The sequence below is a fragment of the Harpia harpyja genome, chromosome 1, assembly GCF_026419915.1.
Source record: "Harpia harpyja isolate bHarHar1 chromosome 1, bHarHar1 primary haplotype, whole genome shotgun sequence".
NCBI classification, from domain to species: domain Eukaryota; kingdom Metazoa; phylum Chordata; class Aves; order Accipitriformes; family Accipitridae; genus Harpia; species Harpia harpyja.
Genome location: NC_068940.1, coordinates 12,943,734 through 12,959,795, shown reverse-complemented (window position 1 = coordinate 12,959,795; position 16,062 = coordinate 12,943,734). Strand labels below are relative to the sequence as shown.

Below are 16,062 nucleotides of genomic sequence, written 5' to 3'. Positions count from 1 at the left end.
GTTTGCTGATTTGTCAGAGTTGTGTTTGTGAAACATGTAACAAAACTTGAGCAAAAGGGGTTATGTTTAGTGGAGGTGTATGACAAACAAATACCATCCAGCAAATCACCCAGGATGATTCTCCTCACTGAAGAGAACCAATAAACAGATAAAAAAAAGAAAGCTCAACTGCTTCCCATAGTCTTTCCACTTTTCTGTGCCACTCACCCCGATAGGAGATCTTGATGTTTCCACTACAGCTATGCCCTAACTTCCACCACCAATCTCTTACTCCGTCAAGTGAACAACTTCCACTTCAGCACTGCATTGGTACTTTAATGACACATACCCACTCCATAAAACAAAACCCAAATAACGCCCATTCGCTCCCCCCAACCCACCATCCAACCTTTCATGGATTTCAACAGGAGTTAACCTGGATTCTTTAAAGCTGCCTGCTTTAATGCTCTCAGCATTACTGCTTATTGTCAACAGAACCCGTTTCACTTCAACTGCATTGTTTGAGGGTATGTCCATAGCATCCTTCCCAGAAATGTGTCTGCAATAACATGACAGTGAAATCTTAGCTCCATGAGTTGTCCTGTAAGCAAGAATCACAAGCTACTTTTAAAAGTAGAGATTTGGTGGGGGTGGGGGTGTGAGTGTGTGGAGGTTAATTAAGAAAGCAAGCAGTAGCCTTTTGCATCACTTAAAAATCAACTTCTTTCTGATAACCAACGGTGATCTGCAAAATCCAAAAAGCAGGTCAGTAAGTCTTCACTTTTTCCATGTTTAATGGGTGCTCCTCCCACTGTCACATACCTCCTTCTCCTCAGCTTTCCTCTCCTCCTCCCTACCAAATTATGGAGAACACATCTCCCCCTTTTTTTATTTATTTGCCAGCATGTAGGCTGAAATGTCTTAAACATGAATTTGAAGGTTTTATAGATCTTTAACGTAAAGAAAGAAAACACTAAATCCCAAAATGTGCTTTCCTCCCAAATGTTTTAGCTAGTAATCTGTAAAACTAACTTTCAAATTCCAAAATCATTCCTGGATAAAAGGAAAACCACCTACAGTCAATTCCTGAGAACTTAAAACGCTCAAAAACGTATCTTTTTTCTTAAAGCTAGAATTGTGAAGTCTTTCAGAAGGCACTGTATGACAGTGAAGAAACAAAAATCCATTCCTTCGATTGCAGGTCATCCTTTAAGGGCTATAAATAATGGAAAACCATATACAGCCTCTTAGTACTTAACTTGTTACCTAATAACTTTTATAAAAACTATCTTATTAGGTTTCTATACAGTAACATGGGACTATTAGAAAACTTCTTCTGTAGACGTAGCTTTATGGAGGACAATCATCATTAGTTCCTACAGCCATCTGAAGCCAGTAGTCCAGGTTTCTGAAAATGACAAAGTTGTACAAGTTCTCTCCTCCCTTGTGGAAACCATGTTCACTTTCTCTCCAGGAAACAGGGCTGTCTGCAAAGCCATGCACAGTTAAGGTCAGCCAATATGCCAGTTTTGGTTCACCAAAATAGCAACTGCAAGGAAGACAACAAGGTATCAATAATTATAATGGAACAGACAGCATGTTCAAGTATACAATATAAAGTAAAAAAAAATAAAAAAAATAAAAAAAAATCAGACACAGGCACTTCAGTGAAAATTTGTAATTAACAGTTAAAAAACCCATGCCTTAGTACATAATAAATAAATTCAAAAGAAAATACTCTATCAGAAGACATTAGGAAATAAAATAAGATTGACCCTTGATTATGCCTACCATACTTTTAGACATGGCAAACCTGCAAGTAATAGCAATTCGAAAAATTTCTAAGTTGTAAAGTAGCTGTTCTGAATTTCCTACAGCATGCATTATCTTTCAGAAAATAGAACATTTACTGAGAACAGTTGCTATCAGGGCAAAAAAAGACATTGGAGGAAGAAACATAGTCAGGCTATTCTTGACACAAATACTTTTACCACCAGAAAGGAAATGGATTACAAATAATCAAACCCAGACATTATCCACTGCTCTTAAGGAGAGAATAAAAGCCAAGGAAACCTGTGTTCCAACCCTAGCCTAGGGAGGCTTTCTGCATGAGATTTGAAAATTGCTGAGAGTAATGATCATATTCCAGATAAAGCAACAGCAATATTGTCGTAAGTCAGTGCTACAATCGTTAGCCAGCGCTACAATCGTTAGCCAGCAGGCACTTCAAGCATTGTCTTACACATGGAGCAAGGAGCTTCCAGAATTTGCTATCAGTAGCACTAATATATAATACAGACAGATACCACACTGATCTATGATACACTAGTATCATGTAGTTTGGTACTGAATTAGAACTACAGCTACCCCATTCATCACTATCTAGTGTCCTACATTACAACACTTGATTCAAAAAACTCACTGTAAGTTAATTTATTGTAATGCCATAATAACCTTGAAGTACCTTGTGATACTCTTTTTAGTATCATAAAGGGATTTCAATCACATTTTTCATCAGTAGTTAAAAATACTAAATCAGACATATCTGAGGGCATCTGATTTTCATAGATGGGGGGGAATTTGGAAAATGTAGGAGTTCAGTAGAGCCACTGTTTTTTAGAAATTAAAATAAAAATCAAAGTCATTACTAGAATACAGGGCAGGCATTTTCAAATTTGAAGTATCCAAAATCATTTATTGCTTTTTTTATACCAATGTTAAGCTTCCAGCTCATTTCCTAATTAAAAAATTCTTCATTTTGTATATTTTGCTCCAACAGCACTACTGAAAAGTAGTATTTAAAAGTGATTTCAAAAATTAAAAAGTGTTAAAGTACAAGTGTTTTAGTAATGTACTCCTGCCCTTACCACAGCTGCTCCAATAACTGAATTATCTTCTCAGGAATTATAAAGCCTGTGATTGTGCACAAAAAAGCTTTTTCCACCATTGTGTTGGGCTGAGGACAGCAATAGGTTGATAAGAAGCTAGACGATTTGTTGTTTCTGGAAAAAAAAACAAAAAACAACTAAAATAAATATACTTTAAATCTTCTATAGGAAGTCTTAGTAATTGAAACTTGTACCAAACAAGTATCTATGTATATCATCTAAATTAATACCAAAGCAACTAATGGCCAAGCAATTAATACACAAGATGTCATGGTGCTGTGGGTTAACCCTGGTAAGCACCTAAACACCACAGAGCCACTCACTCACTCCCCCCTAGTGCAGTGGGGGAGAGAATCAGAAGGGTAAAAGTGAGAAGATGCATGGGTTGAGATAAAGACAATTTAATAGGTAAAGCAAAAGTTGCACGTGAAAGCAAAGCAAGCTAAGGAATTCATTTACTACTTCCCATCAGCAGGCAGATGTTTAGCCGTCTCCAGGAAAGCAGGTCTTCATCATGTCTAAGTGTGACTTGGGAAGACAAACGCTGTAACTCTGAACACTTCCCACCCTTCCTTCCCCCAGCTTTTATTGCTGAGCATGCCACCATATGGTGTGGGATATCCCTCTGGTCAGTTGGGGTCTGCTGTCATGGCTGCATTCCCTCCCAGCCTCTTGCCCACCCCCCCAGCCTACTCACTGGCAGGACAGCGTGAGAAACAGAAAAGGCCTTGATGCTGTGTAAGCGCTGCTCAGCCATAGCGAAAACATCCCTGTGTTATTTCCTCACAAATCCAAAACACAGGACGGTAGGAGCTATTATGAAGAAAATTAACTCCATCTCAGCCAAAACCAGTACACATGGGGTACCCCTGAAGACACAGGTAACTTATTCAAGACTTAGAACAAACGCTTAAGTGCATAATGGACTTCCCACTTACAGAAATGTGTCTTTCTTAATTCTTATTTAACTCCTCATTAAAATGAACTGTGGCTTTCCTTACTTAAAATATATTTAAAGATAAAACAAATTCAAATACTTACAAGCTAACTTGATTCAAGACAGCACCTAGCCACTCAAACAGCTCCTCTGTACTGCAGGACTCATCTGTCTTTCCTTGTAGTTCGTTACTTTGCAACACAGGACACTCCAAGTCCCTTAGTGTGCTGAAAGTTATTTTTGGCTTCAGGGCCTGTATTTGGTTTTTTGAAAAGTATGACATCAACATTGATCCCTCTGCACCTTAACAACAGAACACCACAAACAGCTGTTACGAAACTACTAAACAAAAGGAGCACTGAATACATGAAACCTTTGTATAAGTATACAAGAAAATGCAGTGTGTAAAACTGCTTACATGCTGTTATCTTTGGCAAAAGCCATAGACTCTTCAGCTTCCTTATCTTGGAAATAAAAATTAGTAGAAGATCCAGCAACTTAGTATAGCTCAGTAAATTTACTACTTAACTAGCAAGTATAGATCTGTCAATAGAAAATTCAAGCAGATTAACTGGGCAACTAATAAAATGAACTCATTAGAAAGGAATTCAGCGTTCCTGAAAAGGAACACATGAAAGGGAGCAGGAACATGTTAACTGCTCCCCAAGCTAACGTGGTTTGCAAATGCACTCACACTGTAAATATACCCGTGCCTATAAACACAAGGCCAGAGAACATTTTGCATTACTAGTGCCCATACATACACCCCCTTCATGCTCATGCACAGGTACTCGCTACTGTAGAAGGGCTGTGTGTGCATTAGACCATTAGGTCATCTCTAGTTCAGCATCTCTAGAAATTCCTCAAGCATTGCAACCTGAGGGAGAATACACGTGGTAGATGTACACAAAGATAATGCATCTCTAAGACGAGGTAAAGGGAACTAAGATCACATGAATCCAGGTAGTATTCCCTCAAAAAACACTGAGTGTCTAGAGGGAACCCAGCATCACTAGTTCACTAAAAACTGCCTCCTAGAGACAGTATGGCTTCTAGAATCATGAACAACTCCAGCAGAATAAATTCCTGCAGATCTCAGGAATACTTTGCAAAAAGCTATAGCGTCATTTAAATTCTCCTGGAACATGCCTTCACACCTGCAGAAAGTTTCCCTTTTCATTGTCCTAAAAGGCACTCAGTCTTCTATCCAGCATGTCAGGTTAGGGGATCTCTTAGTTCTCTCAGTTGAGGACAAGAACCCATAAGAATCCTTTTGGGAGGTCTCATACCATCACTAAAGACCACATACTTGATTTCCTAGGTGTGATGGCAAACTTAGTTTAGGAGCCATAAGGTTTTGGAGAAACTTACAGTAAATTGAGAAATCACACCTTCAGATAAGGTATATTTGGAAGGTCATCTAGTCATCAAGACTAGAGACTCTTCTACCCACGTGGCTAAGATGCCTGCCATCCCAGAACACTGTTTTCCCTGAATAGTGGAAAAGTGAGCAGGTGACTACAGGTTTGAGAACAGATCTATCAGTGATGTCAAGAGGAATTCTAGGATAGTCTGGGGGACAAGGATTGAAGAGAGAAGGAAGCGGAGAGGGTAAAGAAATCAAACTATATAACAAATCTCACTTTCTTAGAAGAAGAAAAAAAAACAAACAGTGCTAAGTCTTCAAATGCAGTACAGCTGTAACAGTTAGATGTACCTTGACGGTCTTATGGGAAAGGCCATTTTTCTTCAACTCTAGTAAGTGATCCAAAACAGCAAGTGAAGTTCTAAAAACCTAATCTAAGCAAGCATATTGCAAATTCAGAGATACTAACCAACTTCCTTTTTAAAGCAGTAACATAACTGATGTGGAATCAATTCTCCTAAATTTGAAATTCCAGATAACGTATTCTATTTTCATAAAGTGACAATGGGTCCTCTAGGAGACCAAGAAATAACACCTTACTCATGAGAAGTCTGAAGTCCAGAATAGCATTTAAATACCACAGGAAAGGCATGTATGAACAGAAGAAATTCCAGAACAGGATGGAGTTCACTGCAGAATATGATATCCAAGACTCGCTATCGAAAATTAAGGACTTCCTAAACTCCATGAGACATATTTATCTCATAGAGGACAATCACTTGGGGGAATAGAAAAAGGAGGGCTAACCTGATCCTTTTCAGTCATCCTTCAAAAAAGGCTGTCCAAGTACCAGAGGGTACAGTGACAAAGACAGGCAGCCACTGAATTCTTGCTAATTTAGTATTTTTATATAGATATATTTAAGTCTGAAGTGTGCCAGAACAGACAATCTTCCTTCAGCCCATACTTCCTATTGGCATTTGTTAAACTAACAGGTTTAAAGAATGTATAATATTGCCCTAGAATTCTTAGTCAAATATAAAAAAAATTATACATTTTAAATGTCCGCTGCATATGGGAGCCTCAGCTAGAGCCCTAACTTCAGGAAATCTCAAAGACTACAGTCAAGACTCCAAGAGAAAAATTTCTCTAGCTACAGGATAGCTCTCCATGTCAGCAACAACCAGGCACATTGTCAAAGTTTTTTGGAGGCCAGTGTATTTCAGCCAATACACATTTAAAATTGTCATAGAAATTACAGCAATAGAAAAGAGAAGATTGGTTTGCCTCTCTCAATAAAGACATGAGACAATCCATATTCGCTTTTTCTGTTCCTCTTGGTGCCAGAACCACTAAGTGGGAAAAACGGGTATGAAAACAAAAAAAATCCTGATTTTGGCAAGTGGAACAATCGTTTATAGGTTTGCAGCAGTGCTGGCCATAGCAAGGAACACCAGTTATCAGCAGGAAGGCTGAAAGCAGAATGTTCATGGAGGACACAGATTCTCTTGACAAAATACAGCCCTCTTTTTCCCTTCCAGCAGAATCTACACGATGCCTCATGTCTATTAATAAAAATCTATAAAAGTTTTATTTTTGGCAGTACTATGGAACTAAGAGTCTTTCGTGTGTTATAAGCACAAGATTCCTGCAGAGAAAGGCATTCAGACTTAACTCCATATTCAGGAAATGATTGACCTGACCCATTTTTTGGATGTAAGAAAGTGAGGAAAAGGAATGCTCTTCTTCCTGAATGCTGCTACCCTGGCAGCAACAAACATAAGAAACATACTGGCCCTAGAGGCGTTTTGCTCTCTGCCCAGGGTCAATAAATCCAAGCAAGCTGAGCCCAAAGATCTGCCACCTTAGTTGGATTTATGTCACCATTTATGGTAGCAACAGTCTCCACTGTGACCCTTTCCTGAAGACTACAAGGATGGGAATTGCAAGCCTTTAAACAATTTCTGTATGACAAACAAGGAAGCATCCTCATCGTATGATTAGTACTTAAAAAGGGGGAGGGGAAACATGAAGGACTAAAGTGAAACATGGGACACTGCTAAAGGAGCTCGTAAGAAGCTTTAGTTTCTCAGATCAGTTAACTCCCGCTCAGACTTGGGTCTTGAAGAGCGAGGAAAGAGTAACAATGTAAAGAGCAGATGGGAAAGCATTCTCAGGGACCCCTCTAACATCTCGTCTCACTAGCATGGAAACTCAAAGCAGAACTACACTAAAAGCTACACAGCTATGATGAAGAAAAACATTGTGTTGCAGTACATACTCCTGCAGTTTTTGTCAATTCTATGCATATGCCACATATCCCTAGACACAGCCCATTCTGAGGTTATACAAGCAACTGAGGACTTTGGAAAGTGACCCCAAGAGGAAGAGCAATACTTAAATCCTAAGGGGGAAAAAAAAGTAATTAGAAAACAGTAGATAAACAAATACTAGAAGAAAGGTGATCTGAGACAATACAATTTCTTATAACAACCTCTTACTCTGCTCCAATCTCAAACAAGTGCTTGAGAATAAAATGATAAAATAGCAGACTGCGTGTGTATCAGTGTACATGGCACACAACAGAAATAGGGACTCTGTACATGTCCTATAACTACTGATGAGATGAAAGTTCCCTATCTCAAACACTACACCAAATATGTAACTTATGTGTATTAATTAAAGAACTCAAAAAATGTGTATTAATAATAGTTATGTATGTCACAAATTTATAAAACAGAGGCAGCACTATCAAACAGGCAGAGTTACACCAGAAAGCCTGGGCAACAGAGACAAGGAAATGAAGCAACTAATATATCTCCTATGAATCACCGTTGTGTTCCTGAACTGAAATGTTCTGCTGTGTAGGAAGTAATGCACATAACACTCCCCCTGCCCAACCAAATAAACAAAACAAACAAAAAAATCGCATGTAAACACATTTTAATCTAACTTTTTCCTCCACTAAAAATGCATTTGGACAATCACTAGAAAAGAACAGTAAACTAAAAATATTTGGACTTCATGTCAGTTACATTTTAGTTTTACATTTAGTTCTTATTACCTGGATTATACCAAGCCAGTAGGAAGTCAAATTCTAAAGGTTTCTTTTCTTTCAAGGCCCAAAGCACTCTGTTATGTTTCTTGCTATCAGGGTGAAAGCCAGAATCAGTCAAGTCAACAGTTACAACTGCAAAAATGTACAAAAGCAATTGTTACTCAATTGAAATAAATTTTCATATTAAATTCATTACAAACTAAAAGAACACAAAGAAACCAAAGAACATTAAACTTCCTTTTCATATAGACAGCATCTTCATAAAAAGTATCTGGTTATATAAATATGACTCCCCATTATGTAAATAAATATTCACCTCCTGCTGTCCTTATTTTGATATAATCTGGAACTGCCTTCTAGTGACTGGAGGGAAAGATTCCTTTTGTAATGGCAGTGACCGAAGTCCCAAAACAGAGCCTTAAAAATATCTTGGTAATTAGGCAAGCTATTAGCACTAAAAAAGCAAGTTTCTAACATCAAAAGCCACATATACGGCAATGACTTTTTCAACTGTTTTTTTCCTAGATTAATTGGTCCCAGGCTAAAAGTTACATTTATTTTTTACATGGAAATTTCATCATACATTTTACTTGACAAACTGCATAGTAAAATCATGTCCCATTTTGCCAAAATTCTTATTATAGATAACAAGTTTCCCCTTCTAAAGTTTTTGTCTACCTACTTATCAACTACTGCAGGTTCTAATACATTTGAGATGGCATAGTGTTCACGGTTTTTTTAATTATTTACAAAAAGAAAAAAAAATTAACAACAACAACAAAAAAAATCACACTCAGTATGTCTCCTCTGCAGCTGTTAAAAAACTACAACATTTTCCAAGTACTTGGTATATAGAGATTACCATTTTAGATGTGTCAAACGCAATACAATTCTGCCTTTCAAGCAGTCTTGGGTGAGGCTCTTCACTAATTTTTTTCTGTGTAGTGTGCAAATTTTAAGCTCTACCTTAATTAGTTTAGTATTTTCTGATTTAAATCGGAAGGCATATATACTGTGCACAGTATACAAAAATCCTTGCGTCCTACACCACTCCAGCATAAACAAGACTATGAAAGACCCAAAAATCAAAAATTTTATAGAATACCCAAAAGATCACACATTTGTTTCCCTATAACTGCTTTATTATTTGGAAAAAGTATTTCTTCTCTTCAGGCAGTCCTTGTATCTGCATCTGGAAAAATATGACCTAGACAATAACCAATTTTAAGGACAGGGAAGTTTCAGCATTGCTGGTTTAAAATCATGACAAGGTGCTTCACAGACAGATCTGAAATAATTACTCTGTTAATATAAATAATACTTACTATATCTCATTACTTTTTTGCCCGAATACTGAGAAGGGCGACCTTGCAGTCCAAGTTCCTCGTAAGTATCCTTATCCACTGATAGAATTAGTTTTCCTATAAACAAAACAAACTTCAATACAAATAATCTTCTACTTAGTCCCCTTTGAAGTCTTCCGAGAACTGTATACCTTATACAAAGTTAGCTTTGGATCAATGGTATTACTAATGTAATCCAGACTCCTTAGTTCCAGCTAAATGGATTACCAGATTAACCCTTAAAAAAATATGTTATAACTCAATTACTCTTTTTTATCAAAGAGGTCTTATGAACTAGAATGAGAAAAGTATAATATTATTCCTGAGATAGCAATAGCTTTTTTTACTGTACTACCTCTCTTCATTGCCTCAATCTTTCCTCCACTTGTCCCCTAGCGTTTGCTGTGTCATTGGTTGAGCACTACATTACACCAGGGCCTGACATAGTAAACAGTCATGTGTGCACTGCTCAACTAAACATACAAAAGCAGTTCCTGCAACTCCAGTGGGACTACTCACATTGAGTAAACTATGCTTATTAGTGATGAGCAGATATGCACTGGAACAACTCCACTTCCACGTTCATAAACCAAATCTGGGAGCTGCTACTTAGTACAGAATTTCACACAACAGATCTCTACTACAGTCTTTTGATTCTACTGTATAATATAGCATACAACAGTATAATATAGAATACAAACAAATAAGGCTGCTGCTGAAGATTTCAGATAGTGACATAGCCAGGAACTGTAACACTGTCTCTGCATTAATTGTGCATAGCTTGTTATAACTGTATCATACAAATTCTAATATACAAATACTATCAAGTATTTATTTTGCTAGGACTGTGCTAACAGAGCACATAAAAGAATTCCTCCTCTGAAGAATCTTAATTTACTTATGCACTGATAGGTACCCATCATCTTACAGCATCTTACGCTAGAGGGCCGATAGACCAATTTGTGTTTCTATTATATCTGATATATTGTTAAACAGACATATCTGAAGCCCGAAATAGCTTCATTATTTTCTCTGCATGTAAAATCCCACCTGAGATGGAAACTTTTGTCATAAAACTGTGATGGAACTGCAAAAGAGTATTCTAACATGTCACACAATTCTCAAAGAATAAACAGTGAATATTTTAAAAGTGTTCCTAAGCAGTGCTGATAATTTTCTTTTTTGGTACAAATTCTGTCTTTAAGACCAGTAAGAAACAAGAAGTTAGAATGCAATGTTTTCACAAAAATAATCCTCTGTAGCAATTGCAATTATGGTTGAAGCATTGACAATCTGATACTATACATAAGTGAAGCTGATTTTTTTTCTTAATTTCCTTTAGATGAAATAAATAATTTAACAGCATGAATGAAAAGAATAAGTTAAAATGAATATTTTTACGATTCAAACGTATTTCTAATAAAGTTGGCAAGTACAATAAGCATTAAAGTTTCCAGTTTACATCATTCCAAATGAAAAAAACCAAAAAACAAAAAAACCCCCCACCAAAACCAAGACCATAATCAATATGTATGTATTACTAAAACCACAACAAAACATACCGTTTGGTAGCAGAGCTGCAGTATTATCTTGATCAATTTTTGTGTTATAGGTAAGTGCATAGCATGAACCTTTAATAGTAAAGCAGAAAACCATGAGATTAGAGAGTCTCTAAAGACAGACATGACAATATGAAAGATTCACCTCAAGATAATCAAACATGCCAAATACCACCTTCTCAAGCAAAACAGCATTCTGTTATTATTTTTATAAACCTTGGACTGGCACTATTTTAAAGGACCTGTAATACAGATAATATTAACAATATGCCTCAATATGAAAACACTTTCTTTCCACCTGTGGCCTTCCCCACTCAGCAAATGGAAACCCCCGTATTTTCCAGACACATTTCTATTATTGGTTCACATGCAGACAAGGTGGAAGATGCTCACATTACTAAATATATTTTGTAGCATTGTCTGCCACAACCAATTTTGCTCTTAAAAATACAGGAGTTGGATCCTGTAAACTTGGTGTACAAACATCGTACTGCTTCCATAAAACTACTGGCATAAAAGCCATTTATGAGACTAAAGGAAATATGAAAAAGAGTCCCACATTTATAAAAGAATGGATCTCATTCTCCCGTGTCACCCACATGTTCTCTCTTCTCCTCTCTTTTCCCTTTAAAGCTTTTTTTCTCCCTGACAATTATCTGAAGGGTACAACATTTATCATGAGCCAAATGAGCGGGGCCTGCTCAATAAAAACCACATGCTCTGAGTATGCAATAGCAAGTTGGCTAGGCAGAGGCTGCATCTTTCTTCATGCCCTCTTTGCTCTTACTGTATAAGGATGAGCCACTGCAGCTTCATTAGCAAAAAAAAACCCCCAAAAAACAAAAAAAAACCCCAAACAAACCCCACAGCATATTTTTTCCTCTTTTTCTCTTGTCTGCTGTGGAACACAACTCTTGTGTTGAAATATGAAGGAATCAGAAAAGGAGAAGGGAGCTGATCTCTGCAGGAATCTGCATAAAGATGAAACGTAGAAGATAAACAGGTGTGAGGATACATGGAAGCCCTCTTGATAGCTGGATTGCAGAGTTAAGATGGAATAGGGAGAAACGAAGAGGGAACAGTCATAGAAGTTTTGGACCCATTGGGTGTAAACAAATGTTGGCATACTACAGAGCAGAAAAAAGCAGATAAAGAAATTAATACAGAATTTTCTTAGTATTTTTTCTTCCCTTCCTTTAAAATACTTTTCAGAATAAATAATAATAAATGACTTTTACTGTGTTATGAAAAATATACACTGTTACTGCATCTGTCATGTTCTGATTACCTCCTTACCTTTCTTCACAAAAGCATCGATGAATTCATGAGCGACCAATTCATGAACCGATAAATTTCTCACCAGGTAGTACTGTCCAACATCTGCAATAGTACTTTTCAGCACTTCAGGTAGTACGCCACATTCAGGGATCAAAAAGGACACCTATTAGGAACATATTTGTAATGTAAATCATATCCTAAAATCTGTTCTGGAAGGAAACCAAGAAAAAAAAAAAATTCTTCTTTTCGAATAAATCAGTATGCTACACCAAAATGAGATGAAGGAAAAATAATTTCAAGCTACTGTCTTCAAAATGTATCAATTTGCAAAAAGTCTCCAAGTACAGCAAAGACATTATTTGGTTTTTGCATGATTTTACACACCATGACTTAACTAATGATCTTGTTTGACATCATTATAAATTTAGCTTGAAGTGGCACTGGAACGTTTCCTTCAGCCCTTGCTGCAGGAAGCAGTTTTAACTGAAAATGCAGGCTAAGCATTTATGTAACGTCAGTGGAAATGCAAAGATCAAAGTAGAATTTAAACTAGTTTTTGAATCAATGCATTCTCCTCTGTAGAATATTTTAGAGGTCAGGAGAGCAAACAGACCATCGGAACAAAACTTGAAGGTGGGCTTGCAATTTTCAAAAAAGTCACAAGGCGTACGTACGTTAAGGCTACAAGTTCTGTAGCAGGCTTCTAATTTAAGGTAGGAAACCGATTTTCAAAAGGGATGAGCGCCTATGTTTCCTTACTAAACTCAGCATTCACTCTTTCGGCCCAATTGCCTACCTTTAATTCCCTTTTTGTTTAAAACTTTTCCTGTACGTGTTTCATAGATCAAGGGAACTCTTAAGGCCGCGAGATGAGGGCAAACGAGATTATTACACGGGCAAACACCAAGCTTCCCAATAACCCTGCACGAGCAGCATAAAGGTTCATCCCCCTGCTCCTTCCCACTCCACCCCTCAAAACCCCCTGTTTTCGGAAACAAAGGAGCTCACAGAGAACAGGTACGTATCTCCCTTTGCATACATACACAAGAGAAATAACAACTCACAGGCGGGCTGCCTGCCACACAAGTAGAAAGCTTTCTAGTTAGCTGCTAGGAAAATCACTAAGGAAATAGCGAGAGGGTCAGACTGACACTGGCAACAGGCAAAGAACGGCGAGCAAGCTGGCAAAAGCTGCTCTTCGCGACGTTAAGTTGCCCCAAAGAGCGAAGCAGTTCTTGATGACGGCACGGCAAGATCCTTTGGCAGATGGAGGGGCGAGGCGAAGAAGAGGACTTCCCGGGCTCGCCTGCAGCCAGGCTTCAGCTGACCCCCCCCCCACTGCCGAGGGACCCCCTCCGTCCCTCACGGCTTGGACTACCAACTTGCGGCTGCCAGGTAGCGGCTCCCCCTCCCCCCCCCCCACCCCGGCGCCCGCCAGCGGCCGCGGCCGTTAACGCCCCGGCTCGCGCCCCCCACTCACGCGGCAGTTGTAGGCGTGGTCCCGCACCCGCGCCGCGTGCCGCGAGCGCGCGTCCCGCGCGTGGCCCCTCTCGCAGACCAGCAGGTGCCGCGGCGCCTGCCGGAGGCGCCGCAACGGCTGCAGCACCGACATCCCCGCGCCGAGCTCCGCGCGCCGCCGGGCAGCGCCGCCAATGGGGGAGCGGGGCCCCGCTCACGTCACCCGCCGCCCGGGAAATGGGGGGCGGGGGGGAGAAGAAGCTGTGCGATGAGGACGCTTCCGCCCGCTGACACACCGCTGTGCGCATGCGCGGCACAGGGCGCCCAGCGGGGCCCCGCCCTGGGGGCGGCAGCCATGACAGGCTTCGGCCGCCTTCCCCCCCCCCCCCCCCCCCCGCCCCGAGCCGAGCCGTGGGCGCACTCGGCGCGTTCGGTCCTCGCGGGTTCAGAACAGCCCCGGCGGGGCTCAGGCGGCAAAACCCACGCGGGTTTCGCGGTGCAGCAGCTGTAACTCAGGGTGGTTAAAGCATGTGCGTGCTTCGTGAGTCGCTCTGCTAGCCGGAGCTGGGCCCTGCAGATACTGAGCGGGAGCGCTGTAGGCCCCCAGGGCGTGTTTCCCGAGAGGGAAGGGTTTTAGGGGAGACGGACGCTTGGAGGGATAAAACGAGATGGGTAGAAGTGTGTTCTGGGGTGGCTGGTGGCACTGGAGAGCCTTCCAGGTGTCGAGCAACCTGCTGCTTTCCACCCTACAGCAAATACGAGAAATACATAAACCCCAGGGGCTGCAGGGGTGTGTGCGCGCCCTGTGAGGCAGGCCACTACTGAAATACTACCCGATTTCATCAGAGCCCCGTAGAGATACACCGAGTATGTGAATTCCTACTGAAAATTTGTGGTCCGTTAGATCTCTGAGCATGTTTGTAGTAAGAGCTGCAGTTTTACAAGTTCATGAAGAAGATCTTGTGTCCACTCTCACTCCAAATGGGACTGCTCAGATTAGCAAGCATGGTGCGTGAGGGCTGTGGGATTGGGCCCTGCCTCTGATGTGTCGTCTCGCTGCTCGTTCAGTACATTGTATATTTTATATAAAGCATGTACAAAAATTTCCCCTTTCTGCCTTGCCACAGTATTTCTCTTCCCGATCCCCTAGCTTTGTGGCTCCTGATGTAGTTTAAAAAGGTACCAAGCAACTTGCTTGGTATTTGCTGTTTTCTGTACACTGTACAAGGCTGTATGTAACCTTACTTAAAACACAACTCATGTCTGTTCACCAAACATCCATCAAGCCGGCAAACCTGACACTCGGTTTTGATGCCAGTTTGATGACTAGTTCCAGACATCTCAGGCTTGCCCTAGGGAGATCTTGACCTGCTATTTCTAGATGAGACGTTCGATGTTGATGCTCAGGGGTACATGAGTTTGATTATTCCTCTCCCTCAGGTGGATGGATGCCAAGAGGAAAAGTTTGTTCAGTACAGATTTGCATAGGAACTTCGTTTAGTATAGAAAAGTATAGGTTATGGTAAGGTCATTTGTGCAACACCTGCAGTGTTACGCAGATAGGAACCATCAGCTTCCTATGATTTTACTCGTTCACCAGCTACGTGTCTTGTTGGTTTGATACCGTAACTTGAGCACTCTTGTTCACTACTTGGTCGCGTATGGGCTGTTTGGCTGAGGTAAACAGGCAGCGCACAGGTTTTCTAGATCTGCATTTCCAGTCTGATGAATTTGTGTTACAGCTCCAGCTTCAGCGGTTGATATGCCCAGGCTCCGCTTCTAGCACAGACTGCACTTTTCTAGTGCTCTGTCTGTGTTTGGGTCTGCCTGATGTTGCTGACTTAATAGCTATAAATAGCTAGCAGTGTGAAAAGCCTGGTCCTTGCAAGGTCTGTGTTACAGAACCGTGCTTGCCCGATGGAAGGAGGGATGCTACCAAGGAGTTACTAGTTCAGCGCTTCTGGCTTGTTAGGCTGATTAAGGCCCACTTGTTTCAGGGCATGTGCTTTCCAAGTGCTTGTTTACTGAAGTGACATCAAGACACTGCTGCTCTGAACTCAAAGGCTTGTGTCCTCCAATGCGTGAGACTGAGATGAAGCTACACATCACAAGGTCACTGGCTCATTAACGTTTGTGGAGGAGGGCTGAATTCTGCACTTAGGTTGCCTGTATAAATTGGATTAATTGGATTATTAT

The 16,062-nt window shown here is 40.2% G+C and overlaps 1 protein-coding gene across 1 annotated transcript; it reads right to left on the bottom strand.

Moving 5' to 3' along the window:
- Positions 1-294: 294 nt before the first annotated feature.
- RPP40 (ribonuclease P/MRP subunit p40) lies at positions 295-14,104 on the bottom strand. The gene is made up of 8 exons (XM_052779872.1): positions 13,889-14,104; positions 12,427-12,571; positions 11,134-11,202; positions 9,554-9,649; positions 8,235-8,360; positions 3,909-4,107; positions 2,847-2,981; positions 295-1,528 (listed from the first exon to the last, which is right to left on the bottom strand). Exons 1-8 carry the CDS (start codon positions 14,018-14,020, stop codon positions 1,330-1,332), a joined length of 1,101 nt encoding a protein of 366 aa, XP_052635832.1. The 5' UTR covers positions 14,021-14,104; the 3' UTR covers positions 295-1,329.
- Between the last annotated feature and the right edge of the window lie 1,958 nt (positions 14,105-16,062).

Bases quoted from the DNA above. Each gene is read 5' to 3' on its own strand.
- RPP40 (XM_052779872.1), bottom strand. From the start codon at position 14,020: ATGTCGGTGCTGCAGCCGTTGCGGCGCCTCCGGCAGGCGCCGCGGCAC. The intron at 11,203-12,426 runs GTAAGGAGGTAA...TTACTATTAAAG, and splicing joins CGATGCTTTTGTGAAGAAAG to GTTCATGCTATGCACTTACC. The intron at 4,108-8,234 runs GTAATAAGAACT...TCTGTTGTTAAG, and splicing joins ACTGGCTTGGTATAATCCAG to GTGCAGAGGGATCAATGTTG.